At 47.3% G+C, this 20,691-nt stretch overlaps 1 protein-coding gene across 7 annotated transcripts in view; it reads right to left on the reverse strand.

The window, feature by feature from the left end:
- LOC134034278 (disabled homolog 2-interacting protein-like) overlaps positions 1–20,691 on the reverse strand; it is a 137,003-nt gene that overhangs the window by 25,048 nt on the left and 91,264 nt on the right. For 6 of the 7 annotated variants that reach the window (XM_062478702.1, XM_062478703.1, XM_062478700.1 and 3 more), the window contains 3 exons: positions 3,091–3,244; positions 2,181–2,279; positions 706–1,260 (listed from right to left, as the gene is read on the reverse strand). In XM_062478702.1, coding sequence (XP_062334686.1) covers positions 706–1,260; positions 2,181–2,279; positions 3,091–3,244 — 808 coding nt within the window. Of the gene's footprint in view, positions 1–705; positions 1,261–2,180; positions 2,280–3,090; positions 3,245–15,354; positions 15,582–20,691 lie in introns of those variants that run through there. The other variant, XM_062478706.1, reaches the window with a different exon arrangement.

The following is a 20,691-nucleotide window of genomic DNA, read 5'->3' on the forward strand; positions in this document are numbered from 1 at the left end:
TCCAGCTAAAACAGTCAGCCAGAACCGGAGGCCAGAACAGTCAGTTAGAATAGTCAGCCAGGGCATCCAGCCAGGATAGGCGGCCAGTGTGAGAAAGCTGCCAGAGCTTGTGTGCTCATAGAGGGAGTCCTTATCAGTTTCTAACAAACTAAAGAAATGGGTTTAGTCCAAACAACTCATTTCAGTACTAGATACTGTGACTATGAAGTGGTTCCCACATACAGTCCCAGTTCTATTTCCAGCACTGTTAGCATTCCTCTGTCAAAGACACAGAGCAAGGGGCCTCCTACCACCAAGGCAGCCACCAATGAATATCAGCGACTACCCATAATTGGCAGTGAAATAGCCAATGAGTCAATCCCACCACCCAGTCCCACCCCTGCTGTGTTTGTATCGGAGGGATGTAAACAGGAAGAGTGGGTTTGGGTAATAGGTGTGGTTCTGCTGGCTGCTTGTCTTCCCCCCTCATATCTACAGCTGACTAATGTTGCCATGCTGACAGTGCTAAACATACTAAAACAAAGTATGTTTAGCATCCCAGCAGCCTTTCCCTCTGTATCCACTCTCTGTTCTAAACGGATTAGCTTGTATAAGGTTGGTGTACATTATGTCGTGTGCAAACCATTTCATACCTTGTTCTAGTGTGGTGGGATGCAGTATGCAGTGTGTACGGTGTCGTGTGCAATGTGCGCTGTAGTGTCCTACCTTGGCTTTGCCGGTGCTCTGAAGGATGTGGACTAGGGCTGAGGCCATCTCCTCCTTGTTCTTGACGCTGATGCTTGGCTCCAGAACAGAGCACAGCAGCATGTAGTTGTTGGTGGTGTACTCTGCAAACTCCTTGTACAGTTCCATAGGCAGAATGTTCATGCTCTGGTACCGGGCCTTGATCCGAATCATGGGCCCCGCCGTCTTCCCCTTGCTGGGATTGGGCGTGCTCACCGGGTACCACTTCTCCACAAACTGCCTCCCGGTCACGGCGGCGATGGGGATGTTGACCAGTCCGATATAGTTGTTCTTGTCTTTCTTCTTCTTCTTGTCCGAGTCCTTGTAGAGGTGGGCGGTAATGCTCTTGACCGCCGGCAGGTTGTTGAACTCGAAGTGCTCGCCCCAGAAGACGTTGTCACTCTTCAGCTTGCAGGTGGTCCTGGCGTACAACGCATCGTCCAGGCACAGCTCGCAGAAGTACTTCTTCTTAGCGGGGAGGTCTTTGGCCTCGATGAGCCAGAGCTTCAGCAGATTCTCCACCCGACGACTGTTGTCCTAGAGACAAAGATAGGGGACAGAGGAAGGGATTCTTCTTTAAGGTTGTAGATACTGCATGGATGGGATTTCAGTCACAGTTATGTGTCCTCCCTCTGCAGCACTTCAACAGGACAACAACATTTTTCATTCCATACAATTGTTCCATTGAGGCAACAAATTGTGTGCCTACTGGGTGCTACCACAATGCACTGCTTTTGTCATGTGTTATTTGAGTATATTGTCTGGTGCTGTACTGTAATCTGTATTAGTATCCAGCAGAGACCAGCACTATTTCCCCTTCCCTACCTCTCTGTGTTAGAAAAAACCCACTGAGCAACAGGAGGGGTATTAATGACTAATTAAAATGTGCATGTTAATCGGCCTGCACGGTAGCAGAATATGAACATACTGAATTATGGTATTTTACACGGTGGCCTAAATAGATAACTAACCTGACTAAAGCCACAGAATGGCTTTGTGTTTAGTAATCTGTCAGGGTATTTTACAAAACTTCAGAGTTCCTTTGTTCATTTCAAAAAGTTTAAAATCTCGATTAACTTTCAGGGTTTACATATCAACAAACGAGTTTACACTGTATCTAATCTCTGGAAATACGAAAATAATTAAGATCTGCCTGGCAGAGATAGAGAGATACTCATCCCAGCCAGGAGAGAACAACCAGAACCATACCCAAACTTGAAAGTTAGGTTTGAACTTTTCCCCACTCAAAATTTTAATTAGCGAGACATTGTTGAAAATAACAAGATGAAGGGCATAAAGAGAGCAAAAAGTGAGCAAAAGAGACTGAGAGATAGAGAGAATGAAAGAGAGATTTGCGTCATTTCTTGGCTTGAAGTGAGAAGCCATATGCTGTCTCCTGTGTCTCCAGCCCTCCTCCTCCCCCAACCGTCCCATCCAACCACCCTTTATTTTCTCACCTTGTTGGGGTGCACAGCCCTCCTCAGATTCTCCATCCATTTGTCTCTCTCGGCGGACGAGCGACAAGAAAAGCATTTACTTCCTGTTGAGGTGGTGACCTAGCGGGAGAAAGGGAGGAAGAGAGAGAGGGAATTGGGACGACGGTCCTTTATACTAAACAAACACTGTATTAGAGACACGTACATTGGGGTAGACAAATGTACAGTCTGGTGTGAATACATAAGAATAACGATAAGATTCTGCAGTAACAGCACAATCTCTTTCACACAATTGTTCTCACTCTCATGTCAACGTCTCACCACCACCGGACACACACACAAACAAACAAGCACACACAAATAGGTGAGATTGGATATCTAGCTGGGAAATGTGATTGGACAAAGATGAGAGATTTTAATTTGGCAGGCTAGATAATAGGGAAAGATAGAAGTCAGACAGAGAGTGAGGGAGAAAGTAAAAGTGTGTGTGAGTGAGAGTGTTTGTGTAAAGGTAGGCCAGATCCAGACAGACAGACAGACAGACAGAGAAGCGTAGTGTGTGGATGTGCATGTTTGTGTATGAGATGATGATTTTTAATGACTGTGTCTCTCCATAGCAGAATGAAAAGCCTGTTCAGGGAGGCTGATGCTTAGTCACTCTTCTCCTCTCTGGTGTGTCTACAGCTAGCAGGGCTAGCACTAAAGCAGGTCTCCTGCTGAGTGTATATATATGAAGCAAACACAGGCCCAACTGCAGGCAGTGGTCCTGTGGTGTTTGTGTGTGCTTGTGTGTGTCTCTGTGTGTACGAGTTTGTTTCTCTTTGTGTTCATATGCAAATGTGAAGCTCACGCCGAGACGTTTCATCCAAAGATGCTGTATATACTATATCTATAATATATACAGCATATATATATGTGTGCATCTACTCACCTCAAAGCAGTAGTCCTGTCCGAGGATGCTGGAGTGCACAGGTTTGATGATGACCTCGTCCTCCATGCTGAGGTCCAGGGCCTCCACAGCAGAGCTGGGGCTGAGCAGCGACTCGTGGGAGCGAGACTCCTTCAGCCTAGGCATGAGATGAGATCTGGAGATGGAGGAGAGAGGAGGAGAAGGGGGGAGGAGCGGGGAGAAATGATAACAGAGAGATCTTGAGTTAATCACCGTGATGGGGGAGGTGTTGGTGTGAGACTTTTTTCAAAACAGAGCGTGCCTGTATTATCCATTTTATATGCAAAAGAGGAAGTTAGTGTTTGAGTGAGTGTGTGTCCGTTAAAGAATATGTGTGTGTGTCTCAAAGTCAGGGGGATGTCGGTCCTCAAGCTCTCACTCACATACACACAAACATGCATACATGCATACAACCATGTATAAGGTATCCCCAAAAAGTAGGAATATTTGTCAGAAAAACATGAAGATACTGCACTGCAAAAGCTATACAAGATGCTTCCACTCAATACGGACTGCTACATGACTACTGAGAAGGAATGGATTGTCATTCAACGTAAAACAACACAAGTCATCTTATCTGCTGTCAGAGGGAGAATGTAAATTCTTGTGACGTGTTTATAGAGTCTGTTTGCTTATAAAAAGACAATATATATGCAAATTCTGTGAAGGAGAAAGAAAAAGCTCATTGTGATAGTTGATAGTTTAATGCCAGTGTCTTGGGTTCTTACTGGGAGACACACATACCCCTGGACGTGCTCACTCAGACACACAAACACACACATACATCCAGACTGCAAAACAAGCTTCTACAGTTATGTTTTCCAACTCTGTCAGCTTCCTCTTCACCTTGATTTTACACACGCTAGTAGAGAATGTTCTCCTCATGGTCTCAGATACTGTCTGAGACTACCAGCCCAGCACAAACACACCCCTGCCCCCCCCCCACACACACACAAACAAACACAACACTACAGTCAACAACACTTTTTACAATGTTCAGTTTAATATTCAAAATATTATCCTTTTGCCGTACCAAGGTAATCCATGTTTTTCCCTCACAAGCTTATTATCTTAAAGCATTTAAAGGGATGCCACTCTCACAATTTACAACTCGAACTAGCAGTTGCTCATCAGATACACATATTAGCAAAGAAAGCTTCAAGCGAGACACTGCAGTGCAATTATCATTAATTTTTCCCACGTCCAATCAGGAGTACAGTGATACAGTGATAGATAGATGAAGACGGCAATATTGCATGTGTATGATAAAGATGCTTCAAGACTGATGTTAGCATCAGCCTCTAATGCTGTTTGTACAATGCTATAACGCTATGGAAACCCTCTTATTGTTCATGAGGAATGAAGCTTGGGGGGTCAGATGGCTGAGTGGTTAGGGAATCGGGCTATCAATCAGACGGTTGCCGGATCGATTCCCGGCTGTGCAAAATGACGTTGTGTCCTTGGGCAAGGCACTTCACCCTACTTGCCTCAGGGAGAATGTCCCTGTATTTACTGTAAGTCGCTCTGGATAAGAGCGTCTGCTAAATGTAAATGAAGCTACAGTGCCAAAGTTAGCATTAGCCTCTTATTGTCCACTACATTGGAAGAGTAAAGCTACAGTGCTAATGTTGGCATTAGCTAATGAGTTTTGAGCGTGAAAGGCTAATAGCACTAAAGTTAGCAACAGTCCCAGGCTACGCTGCAAATGGAGCTGTAGCCTTAATGTAGCATTAGCTTCCGAATGTGACTCGGCTCTACAGATAGTGGGCCTGCTGTATAGCAGTACAAGGGTGGATAGCTAGCTGTAATGAGGGGGAATATTCTTTTAATATGGCGCACTGTGGAAGGTTTACATACTAATCCTGCATGTCTGGGAGCAATGTTACAAATGCAAAGCAGAGCATTCCAGGAAAACCAGGCAGCCATTACTGCAGATTAGGCCGGCAGGCAGCCCTTTATACAGGCACCCAGCTTTGTAGTTAAATCCACTGGCCAGCCTGGTTGGACAATGGCCTGCTGGAAAAGAATCTCTGCCTTTATTCTCCTGTCTGTCCCCTGCCTCTCTCTCTCTTTCTCTCTTATAGGACAAGAAAATAGCACACGGATGGAAATGGACAAGCATAGATACATGTGCACATGCTCTCTTTACTTCCGCTGTCAGTGCCACCCTTTTGCACCCTCTGATAGTGTTCTCTCTCTTTCTTTCTCTCATTCCCCCTCTTTTCTTGCTCTGTCTAATGATCCCTGCCTCCCTTTCTCTCTCAATCTCATGCTTCCTTCCTTTCTTTCTTTCTCTCCCTCTCTCTAAGCTCCCTCTGTTCCTCTCTGGCTCTCGTTTAGTCTGAGCGTTGCACAGCTTGTTGGAGATAGCCCCTGGGAGAGCTCTGTCAGTCAAACTCCAGCTGAAGCCTGTGGCAAATCACAGGGAAGCGCCAGAGGGGGAGGTGCCTAAATGCCTGGTTTCTGCTCTCTGATTGGCTACTGAGGTACCGGGCAGAAAAGTATAAGATTGAAGTGAGGTGAAGCTGTTGAGGAGCTGAGGGACCTGCAGAGGTAGGGGAGTGGGCTGTGGGGGTGGTAAAGGTTCTGGTGTCTGAAGACATGACATACACGCCCCAGTTGAAGAAATCAATATTCCCGAGTTGGACTGACAGGCGGTCCTAGGACAGAACCCGGCAAAGCAAAATCGTCTCGTCATCCATCTTACCAGCCGAAAGACCTGTCAATCACTGTGCTGCCAGGCTTCAAGTGTATACCGCCCCCTGTGAGGCCCAAACAGAGCGTTTCTAAACCCCCCAGTGGAAACAGATGGAGCTCAGATCAGGTCTGCTGCCTCACTGTCAGATATACATACACACACACACGTCAAAAAAGCTAACAACCAAAACTTTATTGTGAATTCACTGTACTGCAGCCATCACAAAGAGATAGGGAGTTAGACTGAGAAATAAACTGAGAGAACCACCGGAGAGGGGGAAAATAATCCTAAAATATGTAAGTTTGACTGACTCAAAGGCCTTGTTAGGAAAAACTGCATAGTCCATCTGAAAATCAATGATATAAAATGACTTGATTGGTGAATAGGAGAACAGGTTTTCACCAATCCAGTCATGTTATCTTCATGATAAACACACCAAGAAGAGGTACAAGTTTCTTTTCAGCGGTCGAGTCCTAAGTCTCTACAAGATCCTTCCCATAACAGCTCATTATAGTGGACTTAGCGTAGCAACCTTATCTGGCAACCCAACCTGGAAACCCAGGGTGGAAGGGAGACATTAGACACACCCAGAGGCTCTCTGCCAGAGCAGGAACGGTCAATGCACAGAAACTTGTCAGGAAATTAGAGGTTAGACACACACATACACACACACACACACACACAAGCACACACACACAAACTGTTTGATACCACCATGGCTGCTTAGTACAATAACACTAACTCATCCCATGATGGAGGACAACCTAAGTTAATAAGATTCAAGATATGTTGTAGTAGTATTATACAGGGTTTTCTGCAGCACTTTTCAGTTAAGGCGGGCACCTAAGCAACACACGCCTGCCGCCTTAACTACGTCGAAAAATAAATAAATAGCGATATCCTCCGTTGTCCTGTTATCTCCCTTCCATTCCAAACCGTGACCAACGCCAGTCTCCCTTCTCTGCAGAACGCACTAGTCTATCGCACAAACTACCCCCCCCCCCCCACCCCTACCACCTTAACTAACACATTTTCTGCGGGAAACCCCGTTATAGTATAGTAGCCAATTAGAGAACTCTGAACTGTCATTTTGAAGAATGGACAGTGGAGGACAGTGGGAAGAGAGAGGAGTAAAGGAGGAGGAGGAGTGCAGGGGAAAGGAGAGGGGGAGGAGGAGAAGGACAAGTGTTGGTTCAACATGCCAAGACAACTCCCAAGCGTAAGGACAGAGGAATTACTTTCTTCTTCTTGACTACCATTGGTCTTTCTCCACCCTCCATCCCTTCATCTAGCATGTGGAAGTTGGTGTCAATGGAACATAGGAGGGAATGGAATCATATGAATATTAGAATAGCAATGCAACACGCCATGTGCAGTGTGGTATGATCTGGTAGGCCATGATTAATTTACTTGATGGACTTATTACCACATTATTGGTAGATGTTGTTAACTGTGTGTCATGTACCCAGCATGTCTAACTGATGCTCATACTGTAGCTACTGCGTGTCCCCAGTGACCAGTGTGTATGTGTGTGTGATGTGTGTATGGGTGTGAGGATGATGATTCGATGTCAGGCCTCTGCTGCACCTGCAGATTGCAACTAGCATCACAATCAGCCCTATCTCTCTCCTCTCTCTCGTTTCCCCCTCTCCTATCCCCTCTCCCTCCCCTCCTCCTTTCCTCCCCCTTTCCTCCAACACTTTCAACTCTCAGCACCTATCCTTTTTTTTGTCCTTGAGAATCACGTCACCACATTCTCTCTTTCTCCCTCCCACCAGTCTCTAGTTCTCTGTTTACATTACATTCATTTTCTCTGTAGCATCCCCCTTTACTTCCTCTCCCAATGTCTCTCCACAGATAGGGCATGGCCCTCCCTCCCTCCCTCCCTCCCTCCCTCCGTCCCTCCCTCCCTCCGTCCCTCCCTCCCTCCCTCCCTCCCTCCCTCCGTCCCTCCTCTCCTTTGGGCTCTGTTCTCTCCATCTGTAAATATTTCAGAGGCTGAGCAGAAATAGAACACAGCCCTCATCCCATCTAGGACCTTCTCTAGGCTCGCAATGAGGATGTATAAAGGCCTGTAGTAAAACACATATTTAATTTAGCAAGGCCAAGCATGAATACAGAGAGGCCAGGCAAGTTGAGAGACATGTGGAGGTACTGCTGAAGCAAGAGAACCCGTGTACATGCACAAACACACACACACACAGACAGACACACACACACACACACAAAGACATTAGCGCGAACATCTTTGTTTGTTGGAATGCTCAATGCTCAGTTGCATGGATTTACAATGAGCCATCCATGGACCAGCCAGCAAATCCGTCAGTCAGTCATTTAAACAGACAGTAAGCCAGCCAGCCAGCCAGCCTGTCAGTCAGTTAGTCAAACAAAAAGTCAGGAAGTTAGTCAGCCAGCCATCTAGCCAGCCAACTGTTGTCAGAATACACTAATGTGTGTACATACACTCAAATAATACTTCTAGGAAGCTTCAGGAGCCCCTCAGGCCCAGTTTAGTCCCACACAAGAACACTCCCCTCAGTCCAGTCCTGCTGGCCCTGGCCAAAGTCTGGGTCAATGAAAACCAGGTTAGAACGGGAGCCAGAAGGAGAGAGGAGACTGTGGAAGTAATGGACCTCCCCTGACCTGGCTTAGTCTGTATTGTGTCTCTCTGTTGGGAGTTGGGTCTGTCTCTGTCTGATGTTGGATATCAGATATACTATCAACCCCGCACTCAGTCAGAGCACTTAGGCTAGTAAAACACACGTCCACACACCCACTTACACACCGCAACGCACACTTACACATTAATATAGTGCAGCACACACTTACACCCACACCACAACACACACAGATACACTGGACACACTTTCACACATTAATACACAGCAACACAGTGACGGCATCTTAATACGAACTAACAAATGTTGCAATCTGATACAGCTGTTTACTGGGTCCAACACAGACTCAATACTCTACCCTGGCCTTTACACAGCACTCCCTATACAGTCAGAACAGACAGGAGACACAGCCTTGAGTTCTTTTGATCAAGGCGATGCTACTGTTACTGTACCACTGTCTGACCCCCAATCCCCCCTTCTACCTCCCCGTGCAGGTCACCCGCCACCCCCACCAACCCGCCACCACATCCCTTCCAGCACTTTGTTGAAATGGGGCTGAGCCGCTGCTTTTAGAACGGCATTTCCGACAATCGATAGATGCTTCCGGACACAGGCAGTCATCCACACAAAGGGGGAATCACAGCCGCACGCGCACAAACACACACACACATTGTCTCCCACCCTGTATCCACAGTCAACTTATTAACTGTGGCTGTCTTCCAGTATATGTTTATATGAGTGTGTGCGCTATCATCAACACCAACCATATACACAGAATCCCCCCCCCCAAAAAAGTAGTACTCAATCAGTCCTGTACACCCTCCCTATGATACACCACCAGCCTGTGCACTATTATTGAATGATCTGATCACATGGTCGGCACAGCACAAGCACCCGTCTGTCCTCAACATAACCTAATTGCCATGGCGATGAGTCATAGGAGAGGCATTAGCTGCTGCTCCCATGTCAATATCATAGAGGCAGCAGAAAGCCAGGGACGGATGAGAGCTCAGCGCTGAACAAGAGACAGACCTGGCCTCAACAGTAGAGACCAGCTTTAAACATGAGAGATCAGGCCTGAACCACAAAAAGACCAGCCCTGAACCACAGAAAGACCAGCCCTGAAAAGGCAAAGAAAGATGAGCCTTGAACAACAGAGAGCTCACCAAACCTGCTATTATCTGCTGGTTAGGATGAGAACTGACATAAGACTCAACCAAACCTGATTAGAGTGTTGCCGTGAAGAAAAAGCTGCAGTAAGCCAGGAAGCCCATTGGAAAGGGACTTTTTAGAATGTATCCAATTGGATAACCGCTACAGAATGCTGGGAGATGATTGGGTTACTAGCTTGGCCACAACTGAAGCCTCCAGGCAGCCAGCTGCAACACCTGGTCACAAAGAGCGTGCACATCAAAGCCGACACACGCACGCACACATACGCACGAATACAGGCAGAAACACACAAATTCAACACACTGCAAATTATTATGAAAAGCATCCATACAGACAAGCAGCCAGACAAACAAACAATTATTAATGTACTTAGCCTCAAAGTGACCCCACATTAGACCGGTCTCAGTAGTGTAGTTCTGAAACAGGCCCACACACACACAAGACTTCTGACTACTGACTCCAACACTGTTGAGTCTTACAGCTTAACTACTAAACTTTTGACGACAAGAATACTAGCTACAAAACAACTGACTTCCAGACTACTGACTAGAAGCCTACTACTGACCATCTACCACACAATTAAATGCTGACCTACCGGACTACTGACAAGTGATCACCGGACTACTGATAAGTGATCACCGGACTACTGACAAGTGACCACCGGACTACTGACTAGTGACCACCAAACTACTGACTAGTGACCACCGAACAACTGACTAGTGACCACCGGACTACTGACAAGTGACCACCGGACTACTGACGAGTGACCACCGTACTACTGACAAGTGACCACCGGACTACTGACAAGTGACCACCGGACTACTGACTAGTGACCACCGAACAACTGACTAGTGACCACCGGACTACCGACAAGTGACCACCGGACTACTGACGAGTGACCACCGGACTACTGACAAGTGACCACCGGACTACTGACTAGTGACCACCGGACTACTGACAAGTGACCACCGAACTACTGACTAGTGACCACCGGACTACTGACAAGTGACCACCGGACTACTGACTAGTGACCACCGGACTACTGACAAGTGACCACCGGACTACTGACTAGTGACCACCGGACTACTGAGTAATACACTACAGCCTGTCAAACTACTGATGACCAGACTTTTAGATATCACTGTAATGGAGTGCTGAAGACCAAACTGAGTCACAGCTGACGTCATCGTCAGAGAAGCGTGGGACGTGCGTCTGTCGCCAAGCTGGGCTGTCTGAAAAGCTGGTTTGCAGCCAGCAGATGTCTATGTCCCTCTCCTCTGTGTTTACTTTGGAGTAATGAGTCCCTCAGCTCGGCTCACAACACAGGCAGACAGGACCGTTTAGACTTGTCAGATTCTGTCGAATCATCTCTTATCTATGAGTGTGTGTGTGTGCGTGTTTGTGTGTGGGTGCGTGTATGTGTGTTTGTGTGCGCGTGCGTGTGCGTGTGTGGGTGGGTACCTGACATCTGGCAATCGCAGTTTATGCTGTAGAGGGTATGGACAAGGGATGGAAGCTGAATCACAGACATCCTTCCCACCATGAGCGAGACAGCGAGACAGAGAGAGACAGAGAGGAAAAACAGAGAGAAAGGAAGGGAGGGAAAGAGGGAGAGAAATCAACATTGGAAAAGAGAGGGGCAAGCAGAATAGTGAAAAGGGGAGGATAGGAGCTGTCAGGAATCGCTGGTGCAGAACAGGACTGATGTGTGTGTGTGTCTGTGTGTATGTGTGTGTGTGACCAAGAACCGCTGACGCCTAGTGAAGGCATTAGAACTCAGACAGTGTTCCTTAATCAGACAGGTTTTGAGATGGGGAGAAAAAACCATGGGTTGGGTTCTGGGCACTGGGGAGTCAGATGTTGCTTCAGGGATGGAGAGGTGGCTGTGGGTTGGATTGGCACATCCACATTCATCTCCATTCAGTCTAGTTACTGTCCTTGGAGGCCCATGTCAATGCCATACAGACTCCCTCATTCCAGCTCTCTTTTCTTCCTCTCTTCTCTCATGCTCTCTTTATCTAAGACTGAGCAGCAGCCATCCATGAACTGCTAAAGCCTTGATTGGCTGCCCTGTATGTGTGTGCGAGAAAGAGCAAGAGGAAAGAAAGAATGAGAGAGAAAAGTGAAAAACAAGATAAAAGACAGTGGCGAGGCTCCATCACATCAGTGCCCTGCAGCTTCTACACTGTACATCTCCATTCCTCTCCTCTCCCAATCTCTTTCATTTCATCCCCCTCTCCTCCCCTCCCCATCAGGACTAATGCACACAAGACAAGAGAGCACTGACACCAGGGGAGGAAGGCCACAGAGGAGGCACCTTCGGGCATCACTGTACCAGAGGGCAGGAGCAATGAAGCCGTATGCTGGTAACCCCCTTTTCATCGTGACTAATCAGCCCCAACCAGATTTTCACTCTAAGCATCTCTGTTTCTCTCTTTGCCCGCAGATATGAAAATCAGAATCCTCCGAGCATTATACAGGAATAACAGCGACTCACAAAGATGGTCTTTCATGGGGAAGGCAATGGATGGGGAGCTTTCCAGGGCTGTAAAACATTGTGTTATACAAGCACACACACACACACCAGAGGAACATGAAGGAGATCAGGAAGCTGAGCTTAGACATTAATGACATCATGTCCCGGATGGTACCACTGTAGTGGAGTTGCCAGGGACTTTTAGAGGTCCCTTCTGCCTGACTCACCGCTGCACCATAGTGCACCCTTGCTGGGGAGGGAGGCAGGGGGGTGAGTAAGATCAGGTGGCGCAATAACAGCTGCTGTGGATCTAACACTGCATCAGCTAGCAGTGCCAGGGCAGCAGGTCAAACAAGGATAACACACAAGTATGTATGCACTCTCACACACACACACACACACACACACACACACAAGAAGGATTACGATGAGCTCCATGCTAGGTGTGAGCGTGAAGTTCAGTGTGAAACATCTGGTAGGAGTCCTGCTGTTAGGATGGATCAGCGGACTGTTGAAATTCTTCTGGATATATGGTGGATAGTGTTGAGGTTTGCCAGTTAGAATAGAGCAGCAATGTTATGGTTTCATATTCAATAGTTTACACAGGCCTGAGTGCTGACTTTCAAGTGATGCATCGAAATGAAAATTATGAAAGCCTATATAAATATAACTCTGTTTTACCATAAACAGAATAAATGGTGGAAATGGTGGTGATTGGCTAAGATGGTTCTTTTGTTTAATATTGTTTTGTGAATGCCCTATATGGCGGCCGCAGGTGATGGCTTCAAGGTTGACTAAGCAATGGTCACGAAAAGCCTGCCACCAGCCCCTGACATAAGTGGAATGGTTCTAGACCATTCAAAAGAGTTGGTACTGCTCTTAAACCAGCTTCAAACCAGTTTTTGTGACCAGGTTCTTCTGAAGTATGAAGAACTGCTTTGGGCACCGGCTCCTAACCGACCCTCAAACTGCCCTGTTGGTGAATGGATAATAGTGTTGTCATTGTTATAGTAAAGAGGAAGTCATAATGAGGTCATAGGTCGGACTAACGAGACAGTTTTAATGAGCAGCAGAGTCAGGGGTCAGAGAAATGAGCACATGGAGAAACTAAGTTCGGCCTTCTGGAAACTACAGTTCCCGAGAAATGTGTAATATCTGATTCTGAGGTAAAAGATTCTTGTTACAAGTAGATATAATTGCAAAATTGTTTGAGTTTGATAAATCAACAGACAATCAAATTGATGGAGTGAAATAGGATATGTACTGTAGAAGATAGGATATGTACTGTAGAAGATAGGATATGTACTGTAGAAGATAGGATATGTACTGTAGAAGATAGGATATGTACTGTAGAAGGGCTTTTATACAGACACACTTCCCCCAGGTTGGAGTTTGCTGACCACACAAACACACACTCAATTTCTGACCACTATCTGACCTGGTGTACACAGCACAAACAGCAGTATCCACAGATATCCACCCCCCCCCCCCACACACACACACACAAACACACACAGTGCTAGGAGAGAAAAGGACAGCAGTACTCTGGGACAGAGTTACAATGCACAAGGCAGCTGCACTAAGCAGTGTCATAAAGTGTCGGCTTATTGCATCACAAACATATCTATCATTTCTAGAAGAAATTGATAAAGAGAGAATTAAAGTATGACATCTGAATGCATACTTAGCTAGTGTATCGTGACAGTAATGCAAAATCTATATTCAAATCAATAGAGTGTGCTGAAATCGTTTTTGCGCATATTTGCACTATATTTGGATGTGGCTTGTTCCCCTCCATTGTGTATCTCAACTGTTCAGTAGGTGGCCTGGACTGTGTACAGTGGCAAACAGTATCAATGTAGTGTATAGTACAAAATACTCTGGCTCTCTTCTAGAGTGTTCCTCCAGTCGTCCATAGACTCTGTCTGGCGGTCAGCACACACGGCGGACCAATGAGATTCCAGGGTTTAAACAGGAAGTTGAACTTTGACCTATAACATGCAGCGGAGGCGAGGCGTCTGGTAGAGATACGTAGAAAGAGAGAGAGAGAGGAGAGAAAAAAGCTCTAAAGGCAGATGGTTGTTTCTGCTGTGCTTTCACTAACCCAACTCTTTCTTTCCACAAAGACGCTAACATCAATTTACATTGTGTCTCAGCACTTCTCAGTGCTTTGTAAATGGTCTTTGTTTGAGTTTTGGTACTGGAATATGAGAGTAAGTTTTCAGCTAGTGCCCCACAGAGCGCTGAGCGAGACAGTTGCAAAGTGTTGAGAGACATGGAGACCAGAGCAGGGGCATCTCTGCAGTCCCACTGTAAAGATGACTCAGTCAGAAATGGAGAATGGGGACACTTAAGAGACACACAGGCACACAGTGTTTTAAGTGTGAGTCTGCTCTGGGGATGGTGTGAGTGTGAGTATTTGTGGGTGTGTGCATGTGTGCTTTCATATAGAGTGTGTGTGATAAAGAACATGTGTGTTTGTGTGTGTGAGAGAGAGAGAGAGAGAGAGAGAGAGAGAGAGAGAGAGAGAGAGAGAGAGAGAGAGAGAAAGAAAGAAAGAGAGCAACACACTGATAAACACATTACATAATTTTTTTCATAAAGCATTCAGCAGTCTGAGCTTGGAGGAAAAAATATAAATTAGTTACAAGCAAGTAGGCTTTCAACTTAAGCTGTTGCATAACTGCTAAGGGACCTGATAGCAATGTGGCACAGATGAGAGGAGAAGAGAGAGATGGATTTATTCTATAGTTGCAGAGTTCCTGAGCTGTATGGACCTCGCTTGAACTACACTCGTCCAAAGCCAGGAAAGTTCGTGCTGGACAGTGAGATGGGCAAGCCTACGCAATGTAGCTATTATAGAAACATAATCAATATGTTTCATGTTGCACATTGTATTCTATTAACGGCCAAAACCATCTGGCTTTACATTATCGCCTCTGGCACTAAATAGTTTCATGTTCAAGTCTGAGCGCGTTCCAGTTCCTCATTCCAACACCTCTCCAAAGCAAGCCGTCTGTTAAACTTTTCCTGTTTACAAGAAGACATTCACTGCCCTTCCTGGACTAGTTTACACCAGAATACATTATGGAAACCTCCAAAAAGCTGCAGATAATAACCTACAAAAATGTATTCACAGGAGGCTAACCTTGGTCCCGTCCAGGAATAAATTACAATACATCGGAGGAGGAGGTCGCATATCATCGCGCAACGGTAATATTTCCTATACGTATCCGTCAGTATTCAACTCAATCGCCGTTAAAATAAAGTCGAACACTTACGATCTACTGAAGATGTGGAACATCATTCCAGGGAACCTCACTCTGGGTCCCAAAGACACACGACTTTAATTTGGGTCGCATTCCTCCCTGTCGGGCAATCGTTGCTTGTTTCCTTGGCTATTTTTTGAGTCCCTAGGAATGTGCGTCCTCCGTCTGGCCTTAACTCTGCCGCGTAGAGAAAAGAGTGATCCCAGAGGATGTGTGCTGGGCAGCGAACACACCCCCTTCACCCCCCTCGTCTCTCTCTCTCTCTCTCTCTCTCTCTCTCTCTCTCTCTCTCTCTCTCTCTCTCTCTCTCTCTCTCTCTCTCTCTCTCTCTCTCTCTCTCTCTCTCTCTCTCTCTCTCTCCCATTTAAAACGATAGCGCAGCTTTATGGAAATCGCTTCTTCCGTGCGTGGTGGTTTTATTTGCCATGATTAACTCCTTGGCATAAAGACAGGACTCGCTATTCTTGGACCTCAAAGCATAATCACATAATTATTATATAAACGACAACGGTGTTCTTATTTCCATATTGGTAAGTGGTAAAGCATTTGGTTGACAAAGAACGTGCGTCAAAAACAAAACGTCTTGTTCAACATAGTGCTATGGAATCATTGCATCTACCTGGCAACTACTACCCTCTTTCAGTTGTGTCTTTCTCCACACAATCTCCTTGTCTCCATCTGGGCAGGTATCCTGCCATGTCAATCCCAATGCTGTATGTGGCCCTAGGGCAAAAAGGAAGCCCCCCCCACCACCACCACCACAAAGGCTTCACTGCTCTAGCAGGAAACAAGGGACTCTGGTCTACTGTGAGAACAAAAATGGACCTTGGATGGAGAGAGAGTGACCTCAGGAGAAGGAGGGAGGGAAAGAGAGCGGGGGAGATTTGTATGGCGGTGAAGTGGTGCCAGATGTATCCCCTATTTTGTTTTCTCATAGCATCCAGAGGAGAGAGGCTGACATTGCGTTGGGCCTGAGACAGGCTCTGCCAGGCAGACAGAACCTGGGCCTGACTCAATACTCTCAACCTGCTCCCTTCCTTTTTTCCTTCCTTCCTTTTTTCCTTCCTTCCTTTTTTCCTTCCTTCCTTCCTTCCTTCCTTCCTTCCTTCCTTCCTTTCTTCCTTCCTTCCTTCCTTCCTTCCTTCCTTCCTTCCTTCCTTCCTTCCTACTTGCAGCAATCAGACATGAAGGATAGGTTCACGTGTGCACTCTTTTGCACAGCTATTAGCAATCCAGTTATTTCCAAGAGAAGAGTCTCTTATCACAAACAAACAAGCCGCCTCCAGGCATTTTACGACCGGTTAAAGAGTGATTACACCAACGCCAGGTTGAAGTCTGGAGAGACGGACCAATCAGAGGGATTTCTAACCTGGGCGAGGTCACAGACGTCCAGTACAGTACACCGCACCGACACGCACACAGTCTTACAAAGGGTGGCGTCAGTGGTTACACAAATAAAAACCCAGTCTGTGCCTCTGGCCTCCATGACATGGAGGAGGCACATGTCTGCTCAGGTGAAACAAGGCAGAGAGAAGCAGCTCCAGTCCTAGACTGATTTGTCTGGGGGGGGGGGGCACTGAGAAGTGTCAGTTCAGCAGGATTTTTCTTCTTCTTCACCGAGTATGTGTCGTGTAGGGTTCTACTAAGTCTAGTCTACAGCGTAGCCTTTCATAATCACATTATGATATTTGATTCAAGTTGTTGTCAACGTCCATAAGAAGGACGATTTATGCATCCCGATTTCATACTAGTGAAGGCAGTAATGGGGGTGCATAGGTGCTAGCAGAAGTATGCGGCGGTGTGCTGGAGCGAGTGGGTAACACACATGGAACATTCCCAAATGGTTGTTTTGTATTATTTATTATTGCAAAGGTTTTTTGTAAAATAATGTGTACCAGGGTGCCCACCGGACTAATCCGGCCCAGACCTTTTACCGCATGTTATCCCCTCTCTCTCTCTCCCCACATTTCCTGTCCTCTCCTAAATCACTATCTCGATCAGAAATCAAGTCCGAAATGCCACCAAAAATGTATACAAAACAAAAAAAGAATTACAAGTTTACGCTGCGTCTGACTTTATATTCCTAAATCAGAAACTAGGGAAATCTACCATTTTGAAAATGGGATTTTATGATTGATACCCAAGTGCAAAAGGAAACTGAATGATTGTCTTATTTCTTTGTTTTGTTCTGTTGGCAAAAATCTGAAGACAAACAAACTTCCCCCCATGAGTGCCCCTGTGTGAAGACTTAACCCCTGTATCGTTTAAACGCCTTTAGTGTCATAATGCAGAGAAAAAGATTCACATTCAGAATGAAGGATAGCATAGCCTCACTTACCACCAGGATTTGCTCACGCTTGTACTGTGTATGTGTATGTTTAGGTATGTACTGTATGTATGTGTGTATGTCTGTGTGTGTATAAGCGGAATCAACTCTCTGGCGCGGCAGCAGCACGTGGGTGTGGAGGTGTAATGGGGTCAGTTTACAAGGTAGACTGGAACAGTCTGAGGTCAGAGAAGAGGAGGAGTGTGTGTTCGTGTGTGTACAGGGTGGGATAGTCTGTTTGTGTAGAGGTCCCCAAGTTGACCTCTACACAAACCACTAAATGCTCACCTGTTGAACACAGCACAGCCTCTAGCAAAGGAGGGCGTGAGAGAGAAGAGGGGAGGAGGAAAGAAAAGGAGAAGATCATAACAGAGCAAACACATTCCAGACAAGTTCCTACAGGCCTCCACCTCCACAGGCGAACAGGACCCGAATTTAACGAATCAATCATTTCTTCATACTGACTGATGGAGAGAAGGAGCGAGGCGCGGGAGGGAGGGAGGGAGCGAGGCGAGGGAGGAGGCGAGGGAGGGAGGGAGGGAGGAGGCGAGGGAGGGAGGGAGGAGGCGAGGGAGGGAGGGAGGGAGGGAGCGAGGCGAGGGAGGAGGCGAGGCGAGGGAGGGAGGAGGCGAGGGAGGGAGGGAGCGAGGCGAGGGAAGAGGTGAGGTGAGGGAGGGAGCGAGGCGAGGGAGGGAGGGAGGAGGCGAGGGAGGGAGGGAGGCGAGGGAGGGAGGGAATGAGGCGAGGGAGGAGGCGAGGCGAGGGAGGGAGGGAGCGAGGCGAGGGAGGGAGGGAGCGAGGCGAGGGAGGGAGGGAGAAAACAACCTTTTCACGAGCGAGCGTGCCGGAACTCCATGTTGGTGAAAGAGAGGCGGAGGACGTTAGACAGATTAGAGTTAGACAATGAAGATGTCCTAACAAGAAAGCCATCTCTCAGGGTGCCTGCTCTCCGTCTCTCCCTTCCTCTCCGAGTGGTAGTGCTGTCCGAGAGTAGATAACTGCATGATCGATGTAAGCTGATCTCATCGGTCCAACACCTCTCCCTCCCTCTCTCCATCCCTCGTTCCCTCTCGAGAGACACACGTTCACTCCGATTCCACGCAGTCTACCTCCAACACCAACACTCCATCTCTTTCCCTCCCCCCACCCCAACGCTGCCATCCCCCCTCCTCCCGGTCCCATCCCTCATCGCTCTCTACCTTTTCTATCGCTTCAATACTACGCACCTTCCCTCTTTCCCCCCCTCCGCCACCATCCGTCCTCTATTCCCTCCATCATCACTCCATGCCAAACCATGAACACCAACCAGTAACAACAGATGTAGAGACAAGGTGAGGTAATGAGTCAATTATATTTCTCTGATCTCCCCCACCCCTCCCTCTATCTCTCCACCAGATTGGACTGTTTGACTGTTGCATAATAACATCCCTTCTGCCTCAGCAATTGCATTAGCTGTGCCCTCCCTCCCTCTCCCTCCCTCTCTCTGCCCTCCCTCCCTCTCTCTGCCCTCCCACCCTCCATCCCTCGTTCCCTCTCTCCACCCTCTCTCTGTAAAGCAGCTTACTGTAGAGTCACCCAGTCAGATAAAACAGACGCACAGCATCAATTCTGGAAGAGAGTATGCCGAGCCTGGGGCTGACATGGCGTGAGTTCTCTCTCTCTTTCGTTCTTTCTCTCTCTCTTTCCCACTCCCTATCTTTCTCCCCTCACACTCTCTATGTCTCTTACACGCACGCACGCGCATACACAAACATGCCACACTGCCTCTCCCCTATTGACTTGCTAGCCTTCAGGCGGGTGGGAGAGATTTAATTATTGACGACACACAACTCCGCTCCATTGCGAAGCAGATGCCTCTCCTGTTTTCACCCATCCACTCACGGAGGAGGGGGATGAGAAGCAGAGCAGAGGGGATTATTGGATGACGCCAATGTCCTCGCGGCTCTCACAGAGCGGCCCTCGTCTTTATGGGTAAAGTACCGTAGGAACAGCTTTGCATTCTGCTGCTGGACCCGTCCAAACAGGGCTGTTTAGTTACACAAGAGAGAGGGGAGCAGGATCGGGATTGAGAAAAAGAGAGTAAGGGATAGAGACTGGAAGAGAGACAGAGGAGGAAGCAGTAGAGTATGTTTCTCATGGCTAAACTGTTAAATATAAATTGTGCCTGCCTGCCTGCCTGCCTGCCTGCCTGTCTGTCTGTTTGTCTGTCCGTCTATTTGCCTGCTTGTCTGTGTGCTTGTCTTTCGGTCTGTCTGAAGGCCTGTCTAGAGGCTGTGTCTGAACTTCAGTTTAGTCCGCTCCAAATCCTTTCCCCTTGCAAACACTTGTGTGTGTGTACGTGTGTGTGTGTACCTCTGAACTGGATTAGAGGACCCCTAGGCTGCCCCTCTGCCCCCCCCCCCCCCCCCCCCCAGGGACCAAGAGTGGAATTGTGACCCCAGCAAAGTGGCCCTAGGGCAGGGTGGAGCTGCCCTGACCTCCTTCCCCCTCCCTCAGTCTAGCTTAGAGTACAGGGATAGGCTCTGTTTCATCAACTCTCTGGAAATCAATGGGCATGAGCGAGATGAGCTATGACAGAGTAATTACAGGGAGAGAGAGAGGGAGCCCGCAGAGGGAGAGAGGAGGAGGGAGACTGAGTGAGGGAGATGGGAAGCGTTAAATGATTTTCCATAATTCGGTGAAGTCTGTATCTCTCGTCTTTTCTCACCACACATTGACACTCTCACACACACGTACGCAAAAACATTATGATATGTATATGTCACGCCGTCCGCTCCTCTCTGCTTTTCTCCTCTCCGCTTCTCTCCTCTCTTTAAATCTTTTTTTCGTCTCATAGTCCCTCCATCCCACGCTTGCTCTTTCTCCTATCGGATGTGTCAGGTTGTGAAAATGACTCTAGGGCTTGTCTCTAGCTCATTCGCTGTCTCAATCTCTCTCCTTCTCTCTCTGCTCTGTTCTTGCACTTCACTGTGGTTACCAGGACCAAACTGGGTGTGTTCAAAAGTAAACACATCCACACGCAC

Source organism: Osmerus eperlanus, chromosome 14, assembly GCF_963692335.1.
Source record: "Osmerus eperlanus chromosome 14, fOsmEpe2.1, whole genome shotgun sequence".
In the NCBI taxonomy this organism is placed as follows: Eukaryota; Metazoa; Chordata; class Actinopteri; order Osmeriformes; family Osmeridae; genus Osmerus; species Osmerus eperlanus.